The sequence below is a fragment of the Equus caballus genome, chromosome 13 (assembly GCF_041296265.1).
Source record: "Equus caballus isolate H_3958 breed thoroughbred chromosome 13, TB-T2T, whole genome shotgun sequence".
NCBI lineage: Eukaryota > Metazoa > Chordata > Mammalia > Perissodactyla > Equidae > Equus > Equus caballus.
The window spans coordinates 10220471-10248370 of NC_091696.1; the positions used below are offsets into that span (position 1 = coordinate 10220471).

The window sequence follows — 27900 nt, forward strand, 5'->3', positions numbered from 1 at the left end:
CTAACTCCCAAAACAATGTTAAAATAATAATGGCAATAGTGAGCATCTCTGTCTTGTTTCTGATTTCCATAAAAATAGCTTGAGTATTTGATTGTTTAGAATGTGTTATGTTACAGCCTATTCTCTTACATTATTATTTTTTGAGAAACATATTATGCATACAAAAGTGAGGGAAAAACACATACACAATTAAAGGATAACAATAAAAGAATATCCATGTACCCACTACCCAGCTTAGGAAATTGAACGCCACGTAGTTTAGAAATGCCTAGATGCCCCTCACCAATTGTGCACACTGCTTTCTTTCATAACTGCTATCCTGAATTTTATATCAATAAGTACCTTGATTTTCTTTATGGTGTTATGATACATATATGGAATCTGAACCAAAATATTGTTTAGCCTTTCAAAATTCATATAAATGGAGAAGTGCTGTATGTATTTCTCTGTGAATTGCTTCTTATCCTCCATATTACCCTATTTCCTGATTTTAAGATGTGAAAGTTCATGTTCTACCATCGTGCACCAGTACCAAAATCCCTTCCATTACTGTCTTATCTCTTCCACAAAGTGTCCAGAAATGAGCCCAGTTGTTACCATCCCAGCTTCTCACACCACTCCACCTACTGACACAGGATGCAGTGTTGAAGGCACGTCCTTCCCATTGATAGTGATCACTGCCAATACCTCCATGAGTATGTTGCCAAATCTCAGTTCTGGGGGACCTCTGCTCCCTTTTCTAATGTAACTGCAGTGTCTAGTGTCTCCAGCATAGGAGTTTCCCCTCCAACAATGGGTAGTTCTCCAGCATCCTTGACTACTGGGGTTGAGCCCGTCAACACCCCAACTGATCCTCCTAATGCCACCATCACAGGGATCCTCCCCACTAGCACAGCTCTGACAAGCACACAAAGACCTGACAGGTGCTCCATCCTGTCTGCCACTGTCACTGATGGGATCTTGACAAACATAACTCATAACGACTACTGGGATCCCAGCTGTGGTAGGTTGTGTTATTACTAAACATACATGTTTACTTTCCCTCCCTGCAGCAAATTATACGTCCCCACCCCACTGATATCCAGCTTGGTGTCAGATGTGTGGTGCCTTCCTTGATGAAGAATTTTACATCCCTGTCTTGTCCAGCTCAAGGTCAACCATGTAACTTGCTTTGGCCAACAACAGGTGGTTGGAAGAGACACATGCCATCTCAGGAAAGAAGCATTAAGAGCCAGTTCATGGTTTTGCCATCTGTCATTTCTGACTGCCATGAGACTGGCAATGTCCCAGATAGGAGGTGCTTCATCAGCCTGCGTCACCCAGTGAAGATGACATAGAGGAGAGCATGGACGCTGAGATGGGTAACTGGGATGAATGAGAAATAAACCTCTACTGTGGAAAGCTACTGAGCCTTTAGGATTGTTTGTTACCTCAGCATAATCTGACATCTCCTGACTGACATACTGAATGTCGTTGACTTCCACCTGTCCCAAAGCCAAATATCAGCTTTTTGTCTGCCATCATGCACATTGTCGTCCCCTACCCCCCTCACCATGACGTCAGAAACAGCTCTAGCCAGCACCTCTACTCTCACCACCTGACGCCATCAGTGACCACTGAACCACAGTTCAGATCATGATACAGCGGAGAGGATGACGAGCACACTGGCCTAATGTTCTCAGCCTCCCCTGACTCATTCCTATTCCCTGGCCTTGTCTTCAACACGTTGTCATTAATCCTTGACCTTTGGGGGATGGTCCCAGACTGTGCTTTCCTGGATTCACATCTTCCCACAGGTACCTGTGACAATGGTGGGACCTTGGAGAAAAGGCAGTGCTCTTCACATTCCTCCCATGAAGCCCACTTTAATGTCACCTGGCCTGTGGAGTGAGGTGTTGAGAAGGGGCGAGTGGTGGGTGTCACTGATCATTGGGCCAACCTCTCCATCCTCAGGCCCGAGTCCTACCACCTCTGCCCCTTTCTTCCCCCTAGCAGCCCTCTTACCCATCTCAAACTTGAGCTGGGACCACATTCATTTCTGGAGCCACCTCTTGGTCTCAGCTGTCTGTGGATAGCCTGCAGAAAGGCTGTATCTGACACTTCCAGCAGTGCTTCCCAGCCCCAATGTACCACAGTGGGGTAAGCAGCTGAGGTGCTTGCTGCTATCTCCTTCCATCCCATCCAGCTTCCCCACGAAGGTGGACCCCAACATGGGGGTGGGGCATACTTGGACAGCAGCAAGAGGACTCCAGCAATCTTAGCTTGACCATCTCCTCCCTGAGCAGGGTGAGGCCTCCCCTGGCTCTAGAGGCAAAGAGGCCACAGCCCTAGTTCACAGTGCAAAGGTATTACCTTCCCCTCCCCGTTCTGGGCAGGCATCGAAATGACTGTAACACCTGCTGGTAAATCACAAATAAGTGCCATGGGAGAGGTATTGGTATTAAGTGCTATTGAATTTCAGATGTGGGAGAGGTCATTTCTTGATCACACAGGGCTTCTTGGTGGGGAGAGAAAGGAGCAAAGCAGTAAAGGATGGGTAGGATTTTCACAGGCTGAGAGAAAGAGAAAGGGAGATGCAGAGGGCCTTCCTGGTGCAGCAAACAGCTCAGGCAAAGGCCCCGACGTAGGAAAGCCTGAGGCAAGGAGACCTGTTGGCAGGAGCAGGAGGAAGTTTGGGCAGTAGAGGGAGATGACATTGAAAAAACAGATGGAGAAGAATCAAGGATCTGAAGTTGCATTGGGATCCATCTTCCCAGGAGCCAGGTGTCCATTACCACAGGAGTCCTTTCACATCTGTGTCCCCAGCACTGTGACTGGCATTTCGTGCTTTGTTGCCAGCATATGCTCAGTCCTGGTGCTTGACCACATAGCCACAGTCCCACAGAGACTCCTCTGAAAAGTAGCAGCAAAGCTCTTTGAAAGCAAATACTTTAATGCTGTGCCAACTGGTCCAACGTGTTAAGAAATCAAAGTGGAGGACCCCAAGGACGGCCCGGCCCTCTGTTGGCTCCCTCTTGAGCCAAACCTGCTGTGTCGCTTTCTGGCTCTGGGCTCCACCTCCTCTGGACGCTTTATCTTTTGATTCCTTTGTCCACTTCCCCAGCTTGACCACAAACCCTCTGAGGCCAGGGCAGTACGATGTATCCCCCAGATGGCTGAGCATCTTTTCATCTGGTTCTTGGCATTTCCTACATTTTCTTTGGGGAAATGTCTATTCAAGTCCTCTGTCCATTTTTGAACTGGGTTGTCTATTTTGCTGTTGTTGAGGTTTAGGAGTTCTCTATATGTTTGGGACATTCATCCCTTTTCAGATACGTGCTTTGCAAATATTTTCTCCCATTGTCTGGGTTGCCTTTTTACTCTGCTGCTAGTGTCTTCTGATACACAAATTTAAAAAATTCTCATGAAGTCCCGTTTCTTTAGTTTTTCTTTTGTTACCTACGTCTTTGATGTCATATCCAAGAAATTATTGCCAAATCCAATGTCATGAAGCTTTTGCCCCATGTTTTCTATAAGAGTTTTCTTGTTTGAGGACCTTGATCCAGTTTGAGTTAATTTTTGTATATGGTGTTAGGTAAGGGTTCAACTTCATTCTTTGCATGTAGATATCCAGTTTTCTCAGTACTACTTGTTGAAAAGACTATTCTTTACCCAGTGAATGATCTTGCCAGTCTTGTCAAAAATCGTTTGACCATATATATGAGGGTTTATTTCTGGGCTCTCTGTTCCATCGCTCTATGTATCTGTTTATGCCAGGACCACACTGTTTTGATGACTGTGGCTTTGTAGTAAGTTTTGAAATGAGGGAGTGTGAGTCCTCCAGTTTTGATCTTGTTTTTCAGGATTCATTTGGCTATTCAGAATCTCTTCACATTCCATATGAATTTTAACATGGGTTTTTCTGCTTCTGCAAAAAATGTCATTGCGTTTTGATGGGGACTGCAGTGAATGTGTAGATCGCTTTGTGTAGTATTGACATTTCAACAATATTAGGTCTTCCAATCTGTGAACATGGGATATGTTTCCATTTATTATGTGTTTTAAAATTTCTTTCAGTAATGTTTTGTAGTTCTTCTTGTACAAGTCTTTCACCTCTTTGGTTAATCCAATTCCTAAATATTTTATTCTTTTCAATGCTATTGTCAATGAAATTGTTTTTATAATTTCCTTTTCAGTTGGTTCATTATTAGCATATAGAAATGCAACTGATATTTTTTGTGTTGAATTTGTATCCTGCTACTTTGCTGAATTCATATAGTACTTTTAACAGCTTTTTGTGGATTCTTTAGAGTTTTCTACATGTAACATCATATATAGTATGTATAATATATAATATATATTAATTATGCTATATTATCTATTATTATCTATTACTACAAACAGAGATAATTTTACTTCTTTCTTTCCAATTTGGATGTCTTTGATTTCTTTTTCTTGCCTAATTTCTCTGGCTAGAACTTCCAGTACTCTGTTGACTAGAAGTGGTGAAAGGCATCCTTGTCTTGTTCCTGATCTTAGAGGAAACACTTTCAGTCTTTCACCACTGAGTATGATGTTTGCTGTGGTTTTTCTATATGGTTTTTATTATGTTGGGGTATTTTCCTTCCATTCCTACTTGTTGATTGTTTTTATCCTGGAAGGGTGTTGAATTTTGTCCAGTGCTTTTTCTCGATTTCATCAATTGAGGTGATCAGGTATTTTTTTCCCCTTCATTCTGTTGCTATGGTGTATTACATTGGTCAATTTTCGTATGTTGAACCGTTCCTGCATTCCAGGGATAAATCCCACTTGGCCATGGTGTATTTTCCTTTTAATACGCTGCTGAATTCTGTTTGCAAGTAGTTTTTGAGGATTTTTGCATCAATGTTCATGAGGGATATTGGTCTGTAGTTTTCTTCTCTTGTATTGTCTTTGGTATCAGGGTAATACTGGCCTCACAGAATGAGTTAGTAAGTGTTCTCTCCTATTCAATTTTTTTGGAAGAGTTTAAGAAGGATTGATATTAGTGTTTATTTGTGAAAGCATCAGGTGTAAGAGTTTTCTTTGTTGGGAGATTTTTTATTACTTATGCAATCTCTTTACTAGTTATAGGTCTATTCAGACTTTGTATTCACGATTTTACCTGGGTAGGTTCTAAGTATCTAAAGATTTGTCCATTTCATCTAGGTTATCCAATTAGCTGATATACATTTATTCATAGTATTCTCATAAATCCTTTTTATTTCTGTAAAATCAGTACTCTTGTTCCCACTTTCTGATTTTAGTAACTTGAGTCTTCTCTCTCTTTTTTTTTTCTGAGGAAGATTTGCCCTGAGTTAGCATCTATTACCAATCTTCCTCTTTTTGTCTGTGAGCTGCTGCCACAGCATGGCCAGTGACAGACCAGTGGTGTGGGGTCGCACCTGGGAAGTGAACCTGGGCTGCTGAAGTGGAGTGCACCGACCTTAACCACCAGGCCACTGGAGCTGCCCATTCTCTCCACTTGTTTTCAGTCCATTTAGCTAAAGTCTTGTCAATTTTGTTGGTCTTTCCAAAGAATCAATTATTGGTTTTGTTGATTTTCTCTATTGTTTTTCTATTTTCTATTTCATTTACTCTGCTCTAATCTTTATTATTTCCTTCCTTCGGCTAGCTTTGGATTTAGCTTGTTCTTTTTTTTTTTTTTTCCTAGTTCCTTAAGTCGTAAACCTAGGTTGTTGATTTAAGATATTTCTTATTTTCAATGAGTTCATAGCTATGAATTTGTTCTTTAGCACCACATTTGATGCATTCCATAAGTTTTGGTATGTTGTGTTTTTGTTTTCATTTGTCTATCAGTATTTTCTGATTTCCCTGGTGATTTGTTCTTTGATGCATTGGTTGCTTAAAAGTGTATTGCTTAATTTCCACAATTTTTTGAATTTTCCTGGTTTTCCTTCTGTCATTAATTTGTAACTCCATCCTGTCATGGTTAGAGAAGATACTCTGTATGATATCTGTCTTTTAAATTTTACTGAGACTTAATTTGTGGCCTAAGAAATGGCCTATCCTGGAAATGTCCCCTGTGCACTTGAGGAGAACGTGTATGCTGTTATTGGGGAGAGTGTTCTGGACACGTGTATCAGGTCTAGTCAGTGTACTGTGTTGTTGAAGTCTTCCGTTTCCTTATTTATCTTCTGTCTGGTTCTATCCATTATCGTGAGTAGGGTATTGAAGTCTCCAACTATTGCTGTAGAACTGTGTATTTATCTCTTCAATTCTGTCAGTTTTTGCTTCCTTTAGTTTTCTGGCCTGTCATTAGGTGCATAAATGTTAATAATTGCTATATCTCCTTGCTGTATTGAACCTTTTATTTTTTATTGAGGTAACATTGGTTTATGACATTATATAAATTTCAGGTGTACATCCTTATGTTTCAATTTCTGTTGATACTTTATTACTATATAACGTCCTTCTTTGTCTCTTGTAATCATTTTTTATTTAAATTCTATTTTGTCTAGTATCAGTATAGACACTCCTGCTTTCTTTTGGTTACTATTTGCATGGAATCTTTTTCCATCCTTTCGATTTCAACCTGTTTGTGTATTTGAATCTCAAGTGAGTCTCCTGTAGACGGTATATACCTGGATCATGTGTTTTATGCATTCTGCTAATTTCTGTCTCTTGCTTAGAGAGTTTTATCAATTAACACTTAAAGTCCTTAATGATAAGGAATGATTTTCTCCTGTCACTGTGCTTTTTGTGTTCTGTGTGCTGTATAGCTTACTTGACCCTCATTTCCTGCATTACTGACTTTTTTTGTGTTTAGTTGGCATATTTCTTTATTCCTCATCTGCTCAGTGTGGTAATATGACCTTCCCAGACCACCTAGGAGTTGTGAGAATGTGGTGTAATGAAACTTAAACACCAATGATTGGAGTGAAAAAAGATCTTTTGCAGCAAAATGTTTAAATTCCTTCTTAATTTCCTTTCATGTATATTTTACAGTTATTTTTTTTCTATTTATTTACCATGGGGATTACATTTAACATCCTAAAGTGATAACACTCTCATTTGAATTTATACCAGCCTAACTTCGATCACATTCAAAAACACTGCTCTTTTACAGGTCCCTCCCCACATCTTTTCCATTGTTGATATCACAAAATTACATCTTTATACACTGTGTGCCCCAAAACATAAACTAAAATTTCTTTTAAATGCATGTCTCTTAAATTATGTAGAAAAGATTTGGAGTTTCAAAGCAAAGTTACAGTAATACTAGTTTTTACCATAAAGAAAAACCCCAATTACGAGTGTATCAGTGTTTTAAATCATGTAGAAACCAAAAAGTAGTTACAAACCATTGTTACAATAATGCTAGCTTTTATAATTGCCCATGTATTCACATTTACTGAGATCTTTAATATTCCATATGGCTTCGAGTTACCCTCTATTGTCCTTTCACTTCACCTTGCAGGAATCCTTTGAGCATTTCCTGCAGGGCAGGTCTAGTGGTCACTAACTTTCTCAGCTTTTGTTTATCTTGGAATGTCTTAGTTTCTCCCTTACATTCAAAGAACAGTTTTGCTAGATGTAGGAATCTTGGTTGACAGTTTTTTCCTTTTAGCACTTTGACTCTTTTAGCCCACTGTCTTCTATCCACCAATGTTTCTGATGAGAAATCTGCTGATGATCTTATGGAGGACATCTTATGTGTGACAACTGGCTTCTCTCTCGCTACTTTCAAGATACTCTCTTTGGATTTGGCTGTTGAAATTTTGATTATGATGTATCTCAGTGTGGGTCTCTTTGAGTTTATCATGTTTGGAGTTTGTTGAGCTTCTTGGATGTTTATATTCCTGTCTTTCATCAAATTTGGGAAGTTTTCACCAGTACCTTTTCAAATATTCTCGCTGCCCATTCTCTCTTTCCTCTTCTGGGACTTCCACAATATGTATGCTGGTCTGCTTGATGGTGTCCCACAGGTCCCTTAGGCTCTACTCACTTTTCTTCAATGTTGTTTTCTTCCTTTTTCTCAGACTCAGTAATTCCCATTGTCCTATCTTCAAGTTTGAAGATCCTTTCTTCTGCCTGCTCAAATCTGCCTTTGAATCCCTCTAGTGAATTTTTTATTTCAGTTATTGGACTGTTCGGCTCCAGAATTTCTTCTTGGTTTCTCTTTAGGTTTTCTGTTTCTTTATTGATATTTCCATTTTGTTCACACACCATTTTCTGGACTCTCCTCACTTCTTCCTGTAGTTCTTTGAGCATCTTTAAGTCAGTTGTTCTAATGTCTTTGTCTAGTATATCTACCATTGGGTTTTCTTCCGGGACAGTTTCTGTTGATTTATGTTTTTTCCTTGAATGAACAGTACTTTTCTGTTTCTTTGCATGCTTTGTGATTTTTTGTTGAACACTGAACCTTTGAATCTAATAGTGTGGTAATTCTGGAAATCAGATTCTCGTCCTTCCCCAGTGTTTGCTGTTTCCTGTTATTGCTTTTGTTTATTTTTGTATTTCACTATTGTAGCCCGTCTGTGTGCCAAAGAGCAGCATGATGTGTAAACGAAGGTCTTCTCAGGTCTTTTCTAATCCTTTCCCTGGGCATGCACAGTCACTTCTAATTTTCCCTATATATGCGGTTGTTTTGAATCTCCTAGTCTTGAATGTCTTACTCCCAAAAGGGTGAAAAAGAAAAAAATGAAAGGGGGGAAGGTCACTGGTCCTTTAAATGCTGGGGAAGTAATTTCAGGGGGAGGGTCTTGAAAGAATGTGGGAGAGCTGCAATAACAATGGCTCTGTGCCTCTTCTCCTGCACCTTCCTGAGCAGAAGCGGCACTCACTGATCAGAGCACAGATTCCTGATATTTGAGCACATGGTCCATAGTGCCTAGCCTAGCTCCTACAAGCAGTGTGCAAGCTGCTCCAGGAACACACACAATGCTTCCAGCCATGTGGCTGTGGGTGTTGGACGGGTAGCTGCTACTGTGCTACAAGCCGAAGATGACCAAAATTAATTGCAGTTTACCATCCAGGTCTTCCGGTGGAAGTTGCAAGCCTTCAACAGACTCTCAGACCCTGAAACTGTTACAGTAGACAGATTCCGCCAGTGCAATTGTTGTCTGGGTGGGAGGATGGACTCCTGGTGTGTCCTACTGGGCCAGATTCCCAGAATCCTCCTCTGAGTTATTTTTTAATTACCTTCAAATGCATAATATATTCTCCAAGTTATCAAAGAAAACCAAGAAAGACACTCGTTAATGTGGTAACAACAGATTTTAATCAGTAAGATACTATTACAGTAGGGAAAAGAGTCCAGTGTGAACTGAAGGCCGCTTGGATTTGCACAGAGGTGACTGGGCATTTTAAATGGAGAGTGAGGGAGGAGGGAGGGGGGCGAGCAGGGGCTCAGGAGAGTCAGGGAGGTGAAAAATTACAAAAAGAGGAGGGCTTTTGGTGTGAAACCCATCTGGGCTTGCTAAGTGGCACTTATCAAAATTAGGTTCCCATCCCTCCAGAGAGGCTAGGAGATGGGCCCCATCTTCAGGTGTTGCTGGACCAGACAGTGAGTTCTCTTGGCAGCCTTGAGTTTTCTCAGGCAGGCACTTTAAGGGGGCTGTGGTCATCCTGGAGGTGCGTTTATGAGCTGTTAGAAACCTTGTTAGTGTTTGTTCAAGTCTTTATAGACCAAGGTTGCGGCGTGTTTGAGAAGAGGGCTCAGAGGAGCCTGGCTAGAGTTTGGTCAAGGACAGAATCTTCGTCAAAGTAAAAAGTAAAAACTACAGATAGAGCTCAAGTTCCCTGACCATCATTCCTGTGCGTCTCTGAGCTATCCTCACCCTGTTGTTGGGGTAGGTGAGCGTCTTTCCAAATTTTGAATGCACTTATATGTGTGTGTGTGTCTGTGTTTGTGTGTGTCATTCACAGGAAATGTATATGTCGTGGGCTTTAACAAAGCTGTGTCTACTGGTTTCCTTCAATAAGACATTCTGAAAGTCTTTCCATGCTGGTACAATTCTTTTTGATTCAAGCATGGTAGTCCACAATGTGAATTTTCCATAGACATTCTAGTTTCCGATTAAGGGTTATTTGGGTTGTTTCCAATCCGTATTGTGATTGCAACAGACTGGGTGGCAATTAACATCCTCATGAATGCCTCCTTGAAGTGCTTCTTGAACACAGAGAGGGAACAGTGGAATTACTGGTCCTTGAGTGTAAATTAAAAATTTTAATAGATGCCACCCAATTGCCATTTTAAAGTCCAAACCACTTACACTCCCACCAGCTGGATAAGGAGTGTTTATTCTTCACACATTCCCCAACACTAGTTGGAATCAAATGTCCTGATAGTTCTTAATCTTCTGAGTGAAAACTAGTCATTCAGTTGATGGTTTCCATTGACCATCTGTATTTTTCTTTTCTGGGACCTGGCCCAAACCCTCAGATATTAAAATGACTTCTGATTGAATTCTCCCATGAAGCATTGCTCCCTCGGCATTGATATGGGGTCACAGCTCCAGAGCTGTGCTAAGGGCAGGATGGAAAGAGGGAAGAGCAAAGGGCAGAGGGAGTGAAGTAGAGCAAGGTTCCACCTCCCTCCCCTGAAGCTGGGATTGAAATGAAGGAGAGGCTGTGAGAGGTGGCCCCAGACTCCAGAGTCCAAGGTCTTGGCCAAGTGTATCCTCCATCCAGATCTGCTAGTTCTTGGTTGGGGGCAGAGGAGGGGAAGGGCAGTGTCCTGGGAACTGCTCCGAGTGGGCCAGGCAGGCTGGGGGTTGGGCCGCCAGCGGCTCTCCCCATCTGACACCTCCTGGGCTTGTCCTACCTTCTCTGCATCTTCCCTTCCCACACCACTGAAGTCAGACACAGGGAGAAGGGGGGAAGAGGGGCGCGGTGGGGCGGTGCAAAGGTCAAGCTATGCTCAACCACACACCCAGCAGGGTAGATAACCATGACTTTCAGTTTGAGCTGGGTGCTGCTGCGCACACTGTGGCTGTCTCCCTGCTGCTGTCCCCGTGCTTGCGTCTGCTCTGCCTCCAGCCACCACTGCACCAGGCCCATGCAGCTGCTCGGGCTCCTCGGCCTCCTCTGGATGCTCACAGCCTCTCCGGGGACCAGAGGTGAGGGGGTGAGGTACACGGAGAGCTGGAGAGACCCTCCTGATGTTCCAGGGCAGGAGTGTTGGGGGTGGCTCCAAGGCCTAAGGGGAGACTGAGGAGGGGTCTCTCAGACCTCTGTGTGCACAGAGAAGTGACGTGGGGGAGGAGAGGGAAGCTGGGTCCAGCTGGTGCTGCTCTCCGCCCAGCACCCAGCAGGTTGCAGGGGTCGGCTCTCTCGCATCAGGATGGTGGGCGAAACCTCTTTCTGGAAGAGTGCTCTTCCCACTTTGGTTCAGTTTTCTGAGCCTCCCTCCTCTTCTACTGTCCCACTTCCACCAGCCTTGGTGCTCGCTCCACCCTGGATTCTATTTCTCCCTTTATTTCCACCAGTGCTGCCCTCCTGAGAGTCCCAGCCTCTGCCTCTGGGGCGACCTCTTCTCCCTGGGGCCTCTTCGCCTTTGGTCCTGGTGCCCCCTCCTCCAGCTCTGCCCTGTCTGCCAGCCTCCAGCCGGCCATGTTTCTGGGTACAGCTGTCATTGGCAGGGCCAAGGTGGGGAGATCTGGATTACTCCGAAAGGGTGGATCTGAGACCACCCAGTGGGTGTGGGTTCCCAGGCCTTCTCTCTCCTGCCCCTTGGAAACCCTGCAATTCCTCTTCACTCGCCTTCCCTCTGCCTCCCCGTGTCTGCTCCTGACCCCCAATCCTAGACCTTCCAAACCCAGAGGCCCACGGTCCACACCCTCTCACTTGCCTCCAGGGCCACCTCCTGGCTTCAAGGGTTCTTGCCCAGGCATCTTCATAATCTCCGCCCCTCCACATCTCTAACACCCCCACCCTGGCTGAGAAGTGAAACCCCAGCTCTCAGAGGGAAGAGGTGCTGGGTCCAGGTGAGGAGGAGGCTGACACTGAGTGGGCAGGAGGTGTCGGGGCTCCCTGCTTACAACTGCTGTGGCTCCCGAGTCATCCCCAGCACTCTCTCCCCACATTCCGAGATCTCTGACGCTCACACTTACTGCCTATAATATGTCTACAGAGCAACAGATGCCTATCTGTAAACTAATAACCTCGTGGATGAAACAGAGTAGGTAATAGAAAATAGGTCTATTTTTATTATTAATATTGCTAAACCTTATGGGATTCATGGTTGCGTGCCGAGGTATCTCTTTCTGGAAGTTTCCTTGTCTGTCCTGTCCCTCAGCCTGTCACTGTGGTTCTCTCTCCTTGTTCCCAGTCTCAGTAGAGTCTGGGCTTCAATCTCTGTTTTCCACTTTGCTGTTCTCTATGCCAGCTTCCCCAGTCTGACCCCTTGTCTCCCGGGGTCCATGATGTGTCCCGACCCCAGCCCAGCCTTAGGTGGGTTCTCTCGTCGATGAGGAGTGTCCGCCCAGACAGCAAGGGTCAGAGGGAGGGGGGCAGAGGTGGGCCAAAGGGTTTGGGCAGAGAGCCAGTAGAGCAACGACTTTGGGCAGCTGGTGGAGGAGAGGGCAGGGAGCAGGGGAAGAGAAGAGCACGTGTGCCAGGAGCAAGGGATGGGGTGGCGAGCGGAGGAGGCAAGAGCCTCAGCTGAACCCACATGCTCAGCAGAGGCCATCCTGGGGCTGAAAGGTCAGTCACTCAGACAAGGTGCGCAAGGGACGGAGGCAACCCCACTCCCCTTGGAGAGACTGCCTCAAGGAGTAGACAGATGTTGGCCTTCAGAACCTGAAAGGCCCCAAACCCAAACTGCCTGTGATGGAAAATAAGTGATGGAAATTCCTACCTTTTGTGATACGTATCTTGAAAATGGCGTGGGAATAACCTTTGTGGTGTTATGGTGACAACATGACCTACAAACGAATTCCTCTCTCCTACCACCAATACAGGCACTTTACCCATGGCCACAGCCACCTCTACTGAGCTTTTCTCCAGGGCAGAGGCACCCCACACTGCCCTCAGCAGTGGCCCACACTTGAAAGGCACAGCAGGGTGGCCACTCAGCACCCCAAAAACCACTTCACTGGCTCCCAGCAGGAGGGAAAACACATTTATGACTCTCACCACCTCCCCGTACCTTAAACCCTTTTCGGAAACATTGCTGCAATCTCCAGTCAGTTCCAGCACCTCAACAATCCCAACAACCAAGTTTGTCATCAAGGTTGAAACGACTCCACCTACCATCCTTGTCCATATGAGCACCACAGAGTGCATCAATCCAACGAATCTTATAATCACCACCACTTATCCCACCACCACTTGTGTGACAATGACCCAAGTGTCCTTAACCAACTCTTATACCAACATTCCTGGGACAGAGAAGTCAGGAGTAACCACCACCACTAGTGATAACATTACGAAAGAGAAAGACACCTCAGTCATGACCTCTTCTCTCACGACCACATCTCTCACACGCACGGTCACCCCAGGGACAACTGAAAACACCACTCCCACTGTCACCATGATCCCTGAAAGCTCAGTCATAGTCAGCTCCCCCACTCCCTCAGCTCCTCACACGGCGGCGACGTCTACCTCAGACACGGTAACCACACCCACCCTCACAACACCATACACCACTTCAGAGACCGCGTCCTCAAACACCCGATCCACGGGAAGCACAACCACGTCTGCAGCAACACCTTCGCACCCTACCTCTGGTACCAGACTGACATCCACAGTCGCAGCCCTGTCTTCTATTAGTACACGTATCCCAATCACAACACTGACAACCACCACCCCCACGTCCCTGGGCACCACTGGCCCCTTGACCACCACCAGCGAGTTCACCTCCACATTGACTGCCTCCAGCACGTCCTCCTCCCCCACCTTCACCTCCTCTTCATCGCCCACCTCCCACAGTGCGGAAACCAGCACAACTTCCGCCACAACGGCTAGCGCGTCGCCTACGCTCACGACCACGCACACCCCTCCACCTCCCTCCCTCTCGACCAGTGTTCCAGGTACATCTGCAGGCTCCCCTTCCACGTCTGCCAGCAGTCCGGGGACGACGCAGACTGAGGGTGGCGCCTCATCTGCAAGCAGCACACGTACACTGGGCACAAGCGCGCGGACCACCCCGGCACCCACCACCACCCACACGTTCACGACCTCGACCACCACGGGAACACCCTCCTCCACTGCAGCCACCACACACACAGGCACGTCGACCTACACAACCGCTCATGCCACGACCACTGGGAACATCACCCTTACGCCCACCAGTGACCTTCCTACACACACTGCCACCACAGGCACCACTGCACCTGCCCCTATCACGTCGTCCATCACACCCACGAATGTCGTGTCTTCTCCAACATCCACCACCTCTACCCCAGCGACCACCAACATCCAGACGTCACCCACGAGTGTGCTTCAGTCGTCTCCGCCTGCCTCAACCACAGAACCTGCCCCCACTTTCACCACCATCACTACCCCTCCACCCACCCTGCTTACCACATCGCCTCCACCCCGCGCCACATCCACCGCGGCATCTCCCACTACCACTGTCACCCGGGCCACAAGTGAAAGCACCGCTCCCACTGACACTTCAACCCCTGCCACCTCGATCACAGTCAGCTCCCCCACTCCCTCAGCTCCTCACACGGCGGCGACGTCTACCTCAGACACGGTAACCACACCCACCCTCACAACACCATACACCACTTCAGAGACCGCGTCCTCAAACACCCGATCCACGGGAAGCACAACCACGTCTGCAGCAACACCTTCGCACCCTACCTCTGGTACCAGACTGACATCCACAGTCGCAGCCCCGTCTTCTATTAGTACACGTATCCCAACCACAACACTGACAACCACCACCCCCACGTCCCTGGGCACCACTGGCCCCTTGACCACCACCAGCGAGTTCACCTCCACATTGACTGCCTCCAGCACGTCCTCCTCCCCCACCTTCACCTCCTCTTCATCGCCCACCTCCCACAGTGCGGAAACCAGCACAACCTCCGCCACAACGCCTAGCGCGTCGCCTACGCTCACGACCACGCACACCCCTCCACCTCCCTCCCTCTCGACCAGTGTTCCAGGTACATCTGCAGGCTCCCCTTCCACGTCTGCCAGCAGTCCGGGGACGACGCAGACTGAGGGTGGCGCCTCATCTGCAAGCAGCACACCTACACTGGGCACAAGCGCGCGGACCACCCCGGCACCCACCACCACCCACACGTTCACGACCTCGACCACCACGGGAACACCCTCCTCCACTGCAGCCACCACACACACAGGCACGTCGACCTACACAACCGCTCACGCCACGACCACTGGGAACATCACCCTTACGCCCACCAGTGACCTTCCTACACACACTGCCACCACAGGCACCACTGCACCTGCCCCTATCACGTCGTCCATCACACCCACGAATGTCGTGTCTTCTCCAACATCCACCACCTCTACCCCAGCGACCACCAACATCCAGACGTCACCCACGAGTGTGCTTCAGTCGTCTCCGCCTGCCTCAACCACAGAACCTGCCCCCACTTTCACCACCATCACTACCCCTCCACCCACCCTGCTTACCACATCGCCTCCACCCCGCGCCACATCCACCGCGGCATCTCCCACTACCACTGTCACCCGGGCCACAAGTGAAAGCACCGCTCCCACTGACACTTCAACCCCTGCCACCTCGATCACAGTCAGCTCCCCCACTCCCTCAGCTCCTCACACGGCGGCGACGTCTACCTCAGACACGGTAACCACACCCACCCTCACAACACCATACACCACTTCAGAGACCGCGTCCTCAAACACCCGATCCACGGGAAGCACAACCACGTCTGCAGCAACACCTTCGCACCCTACCTCTGGTACCAGACTGACATCCACAGTCGCAGCCCCGTCTTCTATTAGTACACGTATCCCAACCACAACACTGACAACCACCACCCCCACGTCCCTGGGCACCACTGGCCCCTTGACCACCACCAGCGAGTTCACCTCCACATTGACTGCCTCCAGCACGTCCTCCTCCCCCACCTTCACCTCCTCTTCATCGCCCACCTCCCACAGTGCGGAAACCAGCACAACCTCCGCCACAACGCCTAGCGCGTCGCCTACGCTCACGACCACGCACACCCCTCCACCTCCCTCCCTCTCGACCAGTGTTCCAGGTACATCTGCAGGCTCCCCTTCCACGTCTGCCAGCAGTCCGGGGACGACGCAGACTGAGGGTGGCGCCTCATCTGCAAGCAGCACACCTACACTGGGCACAAGCGCGCGGACCACCCCGGCACCCACCACCACCCACACGTTCACGACCTCGACCACCACGGGAACACCCTCCTCCACTGCAGCCACCACACACACAGGCACGTCGACCTACACAACCGCTCACGCCACGACCACTGGGAACATCACCCTTACGCCCACCAGTGACCTTCCTACACACACTGCCACCACAGGCACCACTGCACCTGCCCCTATCACGTCGTCCATCACACCCACGAATGTCGTGTCTTCTCCAACATCCACCACCTCTACCCCAGCGACCACCAACATCCAGACGTCACCCACGAGTGTGCTTCAGTCGTCTCCGCCTGCCTCAACCACAGAACCTGCCCCCACTTTCACCACCATCACTACCCCTCCACCCACCCTGCTTACCACATCGCCTCCACCCCGCGCCACATCCACCGCGGCATCTCCCACTACCACTGTCACCCGGGCCACAAGTGAAAGCACCGCTCCCACTGACACTTCAACCCCTGCCACCTCGATCACAGTCAGCTCCCCCACTCCCTCAGCTCCTCACACGGCGGCGACGTCTACCTCAGACACGGTAACCACACCCACCCTCACAACACCATACACCACTTCAGAGACCGCGTCCTCAAACACCCGATCCACGGGAAGCACAACCACGTCTGCAGCAACACCTTCGCACCCTACCTCTGGTACCAGACTGACATCCACAGTCGCAGCCCCGTCTTCTATTAGTACACGTATCCCAACCACAACACTGACAACCACCACCCCCACGTCCCTGGGCACCACTGGCCCCTTGACCACCACCAGCGAGTTCACCTCCACATTGACTGCCTCCAGCACGTCCTCCTCCCCCACCTTCACCTCCTCTTCATCGCCCACCTCCCACAGTGCGGAAACCAGCACAACCTCCGCCACAACGCCTAGCGCGTCGCCTACGCTCACGACCACGCACACCCCTCCACCTCCCTCCCTCTCGACCAGTGTTCCAGGTACATCTGCAGGCTCCCCTTCCACGTCTGCCAGCAGTCCGGGGACGACGCAGACTGAGGGTGGCGCCTCATCTGCAAGCAGCACACCTACACTGGGCACAAGCGCGCGGACCACCCCGGCACCCACCACCACCCACACGTTCACGACCTCGACCACCACGGGAACACCCTCCTCCACTGCAGCCACCACACACACAGGCACGTCGACCTACACAACCGCTCACGCCACGACCACTGGGAACATCACCCTTACGCCCACCAGTGACCTTCCTACACACACTGCCACCACAGGCACCACTGCACCTGCCCCTATCACGTCGTCCATCACACCCACGAATGTCGTGTCTTCTCCAACATCCACCACCTCTACCCCAGCGACCACCAACATCCAGACGTCACCCACGAGTGTGCTTCAGTCGTCTCCGCCTGCCTCAACCACAGAACCTGCCCCCACTTTCACCACCATCACTACCCCTCCACCCACCCTGCTTACCACATCGCCTCCACCCCGCGCCACATCCACCGCGGCATCTCCCACTACCACTGTCACCCGGGCCACAAGTGAAAGCACCGCTCCCACTGACACTTCAACCCCTGCCACCTCGATCACAGTCAGCTCCCCCACTCCCTCAGCTCCTCACACGGCGGCGACGTCTACCTCAGACACGGTAACCACACCCACCCTCACAACACCATACACCACTTCAGAGACCGCGTCCTCAAACACCCGATCCACGGGAAGCACAACCACGTCTGCAGCAACACCTTCGCACCCTACCTCTGGTACCAGACTGACATCCACAGTCGCAGCCCCGTCTTCTATTAGTACACGTATCCCAACCACAACACTGACAACCACCACCCCCACGTCCCTGGGCACCACTGGCCCCTTGACCACCACCAGCGAGTTCACCTCCACATTGACTGCCTCCAGCACGTCCTCCTCCCCCACCTTCACCTCCTCTTCATCGCCCACCTCCCACAGTGCGGAAACCAGCACAACCTCCGCCACAACGCCTAGCGCGTCGCCTACGCTCACGACCACGCACACCCCTCCACCTCCCTCCCTCTCGACCAGTGTTCCAGGTACATCTGCAGGCTCCCCTTCCACGTCTGCCAGCAGTCTGGGGACGACGCAGACTGAGGGTGGCGCCTCATCTGCAAGCAGCACACCTACACTGGGCACAAGCGCGCGGACCACCCCGGCACCCACCACCACCCACACGTTCACGACCTCGACCACCACGGGAACACCCTCCTCCACTGCAGCCACCACACACACAGGCACGTCGACCTACACAACCGCTCACGCCACGACCACTGGGAACATCACCCTTACGCCCACCAGTGACCTTCCTACACACACTGCCACCACAGGCACCACTGCACCTGCCCCTATCACGTCGTCCATCACACCCACGAATGTCGTGTCTTCTCCAACATCCACCACCTCTACCCCAGCGACCACCAACATCCAGACGTCACCCACGAGTGTGCTTCAGTCGTCTCCGCCTGCCTCAACCACAGAACCTGCCCCCACTTTCACCACCATCACTACCCCTCCACCCACCCTGCTTACCACATCGCCTCCACCCCGCGCCACATCCACCGCGGCATCTCCCACTACCACTGTCACCCGGGCCACAAGTGAAAGCACCGCTCCCACTGACACTTCAACCCCTGCCACCTCGATCACAGTCAGCTCCCCCACTCCCTCAGCTCCTCACACGGCGGCGACGTCTACCTCAGACACGGTAACCACACCCACCCTCACAACACCATACACCACTTCAGAGACCGCGTCCTCAAACACCCGATCCACGGGAAGCACAACCACGTCTGCAGCAACACCTTCGCACCCTACCTCTGGTACCAGACTGACATCCACAGTCGCAGCCCCGTCTTCTATTAGTACACGTATCCCAACCACAACACTGACAACCACCACCCCCACGTCCCTGGGCACCACTGGCCCCTTGACCACCACCAGCGAGTTCACCTCCACATTGACTGCCTCCAGCACGTCCTCCTCCCCCACCTTCACCTCCTCTTCATCGCCCACCTCCCACAGTGCGGAAACCAGCACAACCTCCGCCACAACGCCTAGCGCGTCGCCTACGCTCACGACCACGCACACCCCCCCACCTCCCTCCCTCTCGACCAGTGTTCCAGGTACATCTGCAGGCTCCCCTTCCACGTCTGCCAGCAGTCCGGGGACGACGCAGACTGAGGGTGGCGCCTCATCTGCAAGCAGCACACCTACACTGGGCACAAGCGCGCGGACCACCCCGGCACCCACCACCACCCACACGTTCACGACCTCGACCACCACGGGAACACCCTCCTCCACTGCAGCCACCACACACACAGGCACGTCGACCTACACAACCGCTCACGCCACGACCACTGGGAACATCACCCTTACGCCCACCAGTGACCTTCCTACACACACTGCCACCACAGGCACCACTGCACCTGCCCCTATCACGTCGTCCATCACACCCACGAATGTCGTGTCTTCTCCAACATCCACCACCTCTACCCCAGCGACCACCAACATCCAGACGTCACCCACGAGTGTGCTTCAGTCGTCTCCGCCTGCCTCAACCACAGAACCTGCCCCCACTTTCACCACCATCACTACCCCTCCACCCACCCTGCTTACCACATCGCCTCCACCCCGCGCCACATCCACTGCGGCATCTCCCACTACCACTGTCACCCGGGCCACAAGTGAAAGCACCGCTCCCACTGACACTTCAACCCCTGCCACCTCGATCACAGTCAGCTCCCCCACTCCCTCAGCTCCTCACATGGCGGCGACGTCTACCTCAGACACGGTAACCACACCCACCCTCACAACACCATACACCACTTCAGAGACCGCGTCCTCAAACACCCGATCCACGGGAAGCACAACCACGTCTGCAGCAACACCTTCGCACCCTACCTCTGGTACCAGACTGACATCCACAGTCGCAGCCCCGTCTTCTATTAGTACATGTATCCCAACCACAACACTGACAACCACCACCCCCACGTCCCTGGGCACCACTGGCCCCTTGACCACCACCAGCGAGTTCACCTCCACATTGACTGCCTCCAGCACGTCCTCCTCCCCCACCTTCACCTCCTCTTCATCGCCCACCTCCCACAGTGCGGAAACCAGCACAACCTCCGCCACAACGCCTAGCGCGTCGCCTACGCTCACGACCACGCACACCCCTCCACCTCCCTCCCTCTCGACCAGTGTTCCAGGTACATCTGCAGGCTCCCCTTCCACGTCTGCCAGCAGTCCGGGGACGACGCAGACTGAGGGTGGCGCCTCATCTGCAAGCAGCACACCTACACTGGGCACAAGCGCGCGGACCACCCCGGCACCCACCACCACCCACATGTTCACGACCTCGACCACCACGGGAACACCCTCCTCCACTGCAGCCACCACACACACAGGCACGTCGACCTACACAACCGCTCACGCCACGACCACTGGGAACATCACCCTTACGCCCACCAGTGACCTTCCTACACACACTGCCACCACAGGCACCACTGCACCTGCCCCTATCACGTCGTCCATCACACCCACGAATGTCGTGTCTTCTCCAACATCCACCACCTCTACCCCAGCGACCACCAACATCCAGACGTCACCCACGAGTGTGCTTCAGTCGTCTCCGCCTGCCTCAACCACAGAACCTGCCCCCACTTTCACCACCATCACTACCCCTCCACCCACCCTGCTTACCACATCGCCTCCATCCCGCGCCACATCCACCGCGGCATCTCCCACTACCACTGTCACCTGGGCCACAAGTGAAAGCACCGCTCCCACCAACACTTCAACCCCTGCCACCTCGATCACAGGTACTTCTGCGACTGCCTTAACTGTAGACGTAGACAGTACCACTACTCTCCCCATTCTCACAACAGTATCCTCGACTACACCACAGATTCCTTCTAGTGTTTCTCCCACACCATCCTCCTCTACTTTGAATACCCGTACAAATGCCATAATTACCCCTTTCTGTACCATCATCCTTTCTTCCGCCTCCACAGTGAAAACATCCTCTACTCTCTCTTCCAGCAGAGTAAGTTCAGAGTTCACCACTAGCTCTCTTCCTCCATCCCCGCCCACCTCCAGTACAGAAAATACAAAGTCTTCTCCCGTCACCACTTTTTCTACTCCCTCTTCGTCTGCTACTACAAGCTTTTCTACACCCCAGTCTCCTGTGATCCCTATTCTTACCAAAACAACCATCACTCCTACTATCTTTAGTTCTTCCACCACCCCATGTCCAGAAACTATATCAATTACAATAGTGCCTGCTTCTTCCACTACTCCATGTGTGGAAATGGATCCAACTCATGAAGTAACCTTTACACCCAGCATCTCATTATCAGTCATTCCCTCTACCACTGAGAAGGTCACCGTTCCTGGATACACCAGTATGACTACTGTCTTTCCTACACCTCTGGACACTTCTACTTCAGTTCTCGAAACTGGTCCCCCCAACCTCATTAGTGATGCTCCTAGTTCTATGAGCACTGGGGCCGTGCCCATCAGCACAGTTTTGACAAGCACACAAAGACCCCCCAGTGGAACTTGGATGAGCACCAACTCTGTAAATACGCCACGTATGCCGGGCTTTACTAGCCTCCCACTGACCACCGAACAAAGCAGCAGCGTTCCAACTGCCGTGACAACTTCAAGCAACTTGACTGCCTCCACCTCAACCACTACCCAGACTCCAAGAACACCGGTGACCACAACTCAGACTCCTACTACCCTCACGTCACCAAAGACAACTTCCACCACTACTCAGACAACCACTACTTCGACCACTACTCAGGCGACCACCCCTCAGACTCCCACCACAGTCACGTCACCAGGGACAACTTCTTCCACTACTCAGATGACAACTTCAACCACTACTCAGATGACCACCACCACCCCAGGTTGGACCTCCTACCTCCCTGTTCCTTCTCCTACTAAATTCCTGTGTCACCAATGTCAGGCCCCATTGTGAACTTCCCCTTCTTCTCGTGCTGCCCAGGAACCTGTGAGAATGATGGCACCTGGATTCAGGACCGCTGCCTCTGCCGCCCGGGGTTCTCTGGGGACCGCTGTGAGCGACAGGACAGCGTGTGCGAGAATGAGGGTCAATGGGATGGCCTCAAGTGTGTTTGCCCCAGCACCTTCTATGGCACCCGCTGTGAGTTTGCAGTAGAACAGATGGATTTTGGTGAGTTGCTGGGGCCCTGCCCTCTGCACTGTCTCTTGGGTTTCACTGACTCTCCCTGGTCCCAGCCCTGTGGTCCATGTGGAGGTGCCCATGCCATAATGCTCAAGTTCTCCATTCCTGCCTTCACTCTCACGCCCACTGCTAATCCATGCCTCCTGTGCACCCTCACCTTCACACATGGCTAGGACCACACCCCTGGTCAGGGGTGCTTGGAGCTGTAATTGTTTTTAATTGCTGCTGTCACGAATTACCACAAACTTCACAACTGTAACAACACAAATGTCTCATCTTACAGTTCTCCAGATTAGAAGTCTGACATGGTCTTGCTGGGCTAAATCAAGGTTTCGGCAGCGCTGTGCTCCTTTCTGAAGGCTCCGGGGAAGAATCCATTTCTTTGCCCTTTCCAGACTCTGGTGCCTCCCACCTTCCTTGTCTCAAGCTTCCCTCTCTCCATCTTCAACACCAGGAGCATTGCATCTCTGTGCCTTTCTCTTCTAGTCATGTCTTCACCTGAGTCATTCTGACTCTTTTGCCTCTGTCTTCCACTGTTAAGGACCCTCGTGATTACATTGGGTCCATTCATTTTCCCATATTTCACATTAATTTTCCCACATTAACATCAGCTGATCAGCAATCATCATTCCACCTGAGCCTTGATTCCTCCTGCATCTAGCAGAACATAGTCACAGGTTCTGGGGAGTGAGACCTAGGTATCAGTGGGGGCCATTATTCATCTCCCACTGCGGCAGACAACGAGAGCACCCTGACTTCCATTCTTTCCCTCTTCTCGGGACAAGTCATCCCAGAATTCCTACCTTCTCCCTCCTGCTCTTCAATCAGTCCTCGGGAACATGGAGAGGGTTCATGGGAGTAGCCTCCAGATCAGGGTGCTGGGGGTGATGTCAGACAGGAAAGATGGTGAAGTGACCAGAGCAGGGCATGCTGTGTGCAGAAACTGTGGACGCTGAAGTGGGCATGGAGGTGGCTGTCGACCAGGAGTTCTTCCCGGATCTCCATGACAACACTTCCAAGGCCTACAAGGATTTCAGTGACAACTTCCGCAGTCAGGTGAGGGTGGAGCTGAGGGACTCAAAGGTCCTCCCCTGGTTGCCCTCAACTCTGGAGGTTCAGACGTGAGCCCAGCAACTTTTTGCTTTTCAGATGCAGAAGATTTACCAAAATGTGCAGGGGTTCAAGGATGTGGAGATCCTGTCTCTGAGGTAGGAGACCCTTCTAAGGCTGTGGAGGCAGAGTGAGCTGGGGGAAGGGGGCGTAAAGAAAGGCTGGAGAAGCCATCTCTTGCTTTTGGAATCATCAGACTTCATAAAGGGAAGGGTGGAGGCAGTGTGGGGACTTTAGCGATCATTTTCTGGAGCCATTTCTCTGAAGGAGGGCACCACCCCTCCTCTCTAAGCACGTCAGAAGGAGAGAGATTGCATGCAGGGAAGTGGTACCTGAGGGCTGGAGGGAAGTCTGGTGTCTGGACTGTAGCTGGTCTCATTCTGGCTGGCACCTGGTCTGCTGAGTGGGTCAGCATGAGCCTGGCAGAGAGCCCAGGAGGCCCTGGTTTGGTAATGGCTTGAGGCAATGCAAAGGAATGCCAATCATTCCTTGTCATGCCTTCCCAGGCTGACAACATCAGGGATGCTGGCAGCCCCTTCTGAAAATAATGTGCCTGGCATCCCAACTCGTTGCCTTTGCCCCCTTCCCTTCTACACATGACCACCTATGGTTGGCCTTGGAGGTGCCCTTCTAGAACCTCTGTGCCCCAGGCCTGGGAGGCCTGTAAGGTGCCTAACCCCTTGACCATTTCAGGAATGGCAGCATCGTGGTGGACTATGTGGTCCTGCTGGAGTTGCCCTTCAGCTCCCAGTTGGAGACAAACTATGAGATGGTGAAGGCAGCCCTGAAAGACGAGCTTCACAATGTCAGCCAGGACATGGACAGCTGCCAGAATAACCAGAGTGAGCCGAGGCTGGGCGCCTTTGGCTGGAGGGAGGGGTGTGATCCACAGCCAACTGGGTCAAGGATGGGGCTAAGGAGGGGTTTGCCAGAACCTGGGTGCTGGGGAAGAGCCCGCCTGACAGTTCTGCTCAAGATCTCCAGGATGGCTGAGGACCCCTGATTATTTGGGGAAGATGAGCCCTGTCTGCCCCTCCCCACGCCTGCCCTGCTTCCCTGGCCTGGACCCCTTGACTCATGCCAATTCCACCTGTGCCTCTGTCCCCTCAGCCTTGTGTTTTAAGCCTGACTCCATCACTGTGAGAAACGACACCAGGATGGAGATGACCCCACAAGGTGAGTGTGGGACAAAGGACTGAGTGGCCACAGGAGGCCATGACCCCTCAGCGACATCTGCCCGCTGAAATTCTCTGGGGAGAATGGGAGACCTTTTGGGGAGGCAAGTGATGACTTCCTGACCCTTATTAACAGCTTCCTCCTGAGGACTGGCAGGCAGGGTGAGGAGTCGGTGAGAGTCCGGCGGGCCTGCCTTGCCGACTTCGGATCCCACGGTCTACCCCACGACACCCCACCCTCAGAAATGGAGTCCTCCCCATCCATTTTCAGAGTCCCCGTAACCAGGCTCCTGAGTAGTCTCTCTGCAACCCCCTCTTCTCCCCACAGCCATCTGCCGTCGGGCCGCTCCCGAGGTCTATGAGGATTACTACTTCCCCTTGGAGGAGGAGAACCGGCTCCGCTGTGTCACCAACTGCACGTCAGACGTGGAAGGCGCCATCAACTGTAACCAGGGCCAGTGCTTTGTGCAGAAGACTGGTCCTGAGTGCCGGTGAGGCCCCGCCCACACGTGCGCGCCCCGCTCACTCCCCCTGTCGGGAGCCCCGCCCACCTGCCAGCCCTGGCTGGGTCCAGTTGCGCGAGTTAACCGGGCTTGGGAGGTGGCGGGGTCTGTGACCTGTGACCCCCTCTCCAGCTGCTTCTCCACGGACACGCTCTGGTTCTTGGGCCCACGCTGCGAGGTGGCCGTCCAGTGGAGGGCGCTGGTCGGGGGCCTGGCCGGGGCCGGAGCGCTGCTGCTGCTGCTGCTGCTGGCGCTGACATTCTTCGTCAGGCGCTGGAGGAGGAGCGGCCGAGGCGGAGCCCGGTGAGCACCCTGGGGGTTGGGGTGAGGGCGGCAAGGGGCCTCAGACCCGGAGGCCCTGCCCTGACGACGCTGTGCCCTGACTCAGGTCCTGGGACTACGACAAGAAATGGTTTGAGATTTGGGATGAGGACACCGCAGGGACTTTTTCCAACTCGGGCTTCCAGGATGACCAACCTTGTGAGTCCTGCCTCCTGGGCAAGAGTGGCAGGGGTTTCCCTGGGCATCACCCCAGCCTGGGCAGTACCAGGTGACCTTCCCTGGCCAAGAAAGACACATAGCTCCTGCCAGGGCTCTGGCATCTCCTCTTCCCTGAGCCCCTCCTGGGGAAGGCCAGGTCCTGCACAGGCTGTCCCTGTAGGGCACGTGGGGACACAGAAGCCCCCTGAAGCCCTGACTCCATCACGTTTCTTCCCTCTCCCTCTTCTCCTCTCCCCTCCTCTTTTCTCTCTCTCTAGTCAAGGATGAAAATTTCCAGGTGGCCTTGGAGATGGTGGACACCAATGTGAGGGTGAGAGGGCAAAGGGGGGATGGTAAGTTCTCCCAGGTCCAGCTCCAGTTGCCCCACCCACCCACCAGGGCAGGCGGCTGGGCTGGGACCAGGAGGCAGTGAACTCCCAGCCAGCCTGAGCGAGGTGGCTCTGTTCTGACTCCCTCTCATGTGCTCTGTGGCAGGTGCACACCCAGAGACCTGAGGTGGACTTGTCCTCGATGTGAGCCCTGCCCTACCCTGTCCACCTGCCCTGGACAGCGGGAAGGAAGCATCTGCTCTGCATCCATTTCAAGAGATGGCCAAGGACTCATGCAGCTCAGCCTCCTGGAATCCTGGGCAAAATCAGACTGTCCCCAGACCGGCACGCTCTCAACTTGGATGAAACCCACCTGCAAACCCAGGTCAAACCCAGGATCTTCCACTGTGGGACCTTGGGCAGCTCAGTAGCTTCTCTGAACTTGTAAAATGTGTATAGCATACTTGTCCTGATACCTTGAACAGTCATTGTGCAAACCAGATGTGGTCGCTCAGATCTCTGTCCCAATGCACCTTCCTGTGTCAGCCCTCATCTATGTGGCCTCTCTCAGATCCCCAGTCCCCACATCCTTTGCCCATCTCAGGCCTCAGTCTCTAGTTCCCTGTGCGCATCCCTACCACCTGCCTCCCAACACCTGTCGCCAGCCTTCAACCCATCCCTGCCTCCTACCGTCTGCTAAGGTGACTCTCTACGGTGCCCCTTCCCCCATTCCTTATATCTTCTCCCCGTCTAAACCCACTTCTTAATCACGCCTCTCCCCTATCCAGCTCCCAGCCTTACATCTCTCCCCATTTATGTTTTCTCCCCTTACCCATCCTTGTTCCTTCCACCCTAAATCCTTAACCCCCATCCCAGCGTCCCAGTCCTAAGTCCTTCCCTGCCCCACCCCTGTCCCTATGCCCACTGCCACTTAGGACCCCTAGCTGGTACTCCCCAGGCCCTAGTTCCCCCTTCTGAGGCTCCATCCCTTCCTCTCCCCCAAGGGCCCTGGATGCCCGTGGGTGGGGGTGGGATGTGGGGTGTGTGTTTCCAGGTCCTCCAGGATGAGGGGAAGTGGGACCCTGAGGTGAGGAAGCTCCCTCAGCCCCCTCCTCCTTTCCTAACTCCATCCCCTCCCTTACTGCCTCACCTCTCTTTCCGACCCCCTTGCCAGCTCCTCCTCTCCCTTCCTCTCCCGGGTCTCACCCCATCCCTGCAATAGCCTCTCAGCCCAGAAGCCCACAGCCTCCTTCGCAGGAAGGTCTCATTTGGGGACAGGAATTCTGCAATCCTCCAATTCTCCCATGTGAATGCAATATAGCATTTATTGTAAACGATGCTGCTCTGTGTCTTTCTCCGTCTCACTTGCTGGTGTCACTGCTAGGTTGAGAACAGGGACATCCAGAGGAGCTGTTGCGGGGCGGCTGGAAGCGCCAGTTTCTCACAGCAAGGAAGGGAGGGGTCTGTGGGCAGCTCTCAGGGACCACTGCTGTCTTCATAAGGAACATAGAGATTGGGGGGCCCAGATTCTTAGGGAGTGGGTGGGGGCAGGAGAGCCTCTTGATGGGCAGAAGGCAGAGCTCTCTTGAGTTTGTCATCCTTGCCCTTCCCCCTTGATGTCAGGAGCTCAGGGTTGGGTCAGGGAGGTGGCTGGCCCAGGCTGGGTCAGCTGCCATTGTCGCTGATGGATAAGCTGGGTCTCCACAAAGGCCTTGACCTCCCCAGGCCCTGGGGTCAGACACACACTTGCAGCAAGGCCTGCATGCCCAGGCTTTGGGCTCTCCTGGTCC

General features: G+C 51.8%; 2 protein-coding genes across 2 annotated transcripts; both read left to right on the forward strand.

Annotated features, from left to right (window-relative positions):
• The first annotated feature begins 20647 nt into the window (after positions 1–20647).
• Positions 20648–23065, forward strand: LOC138917217 (mucin-3A-like). The gene is made up of 3 exons (XM_070232573.1): positions 20648–22214; positions 22313–22501; positions 23055–23065. Exons 1-3 carry the CDS (start codon positions 20648–20650, stop codon positions 23063–23065), a joined length of 1767 nt encoding a protein of 588 aa, XP_070088674.1.
• A 386-nt stretch (positions 23066–23451) lies between these two features.
• Positions 23452–27444, forward strand: LOC100146427 (mucin-3A). The gene is made up of 9 exons (XM_014729893.3): positions 23452–23569; positions 23663–23721; positions 24317–24465; positions 24734–24799; positions 25127–25289; positions 25434–25604; positions 25690–25781; positions 26060–26112; positions 26277–27444. Exons 1-9 carry the CDS (start codon positions 23477–23479, stop codon positions 26316–26318), a joined length of 888 nt encoding a protein of 295 aa, XP_014585379.3. The 5' UTR covers positions 23452–23476; the 3' UTR covers positions 26319–27444.
• The last annotated feature ends 456 nt before the right edge of the window (positions 27445–27900 follow it).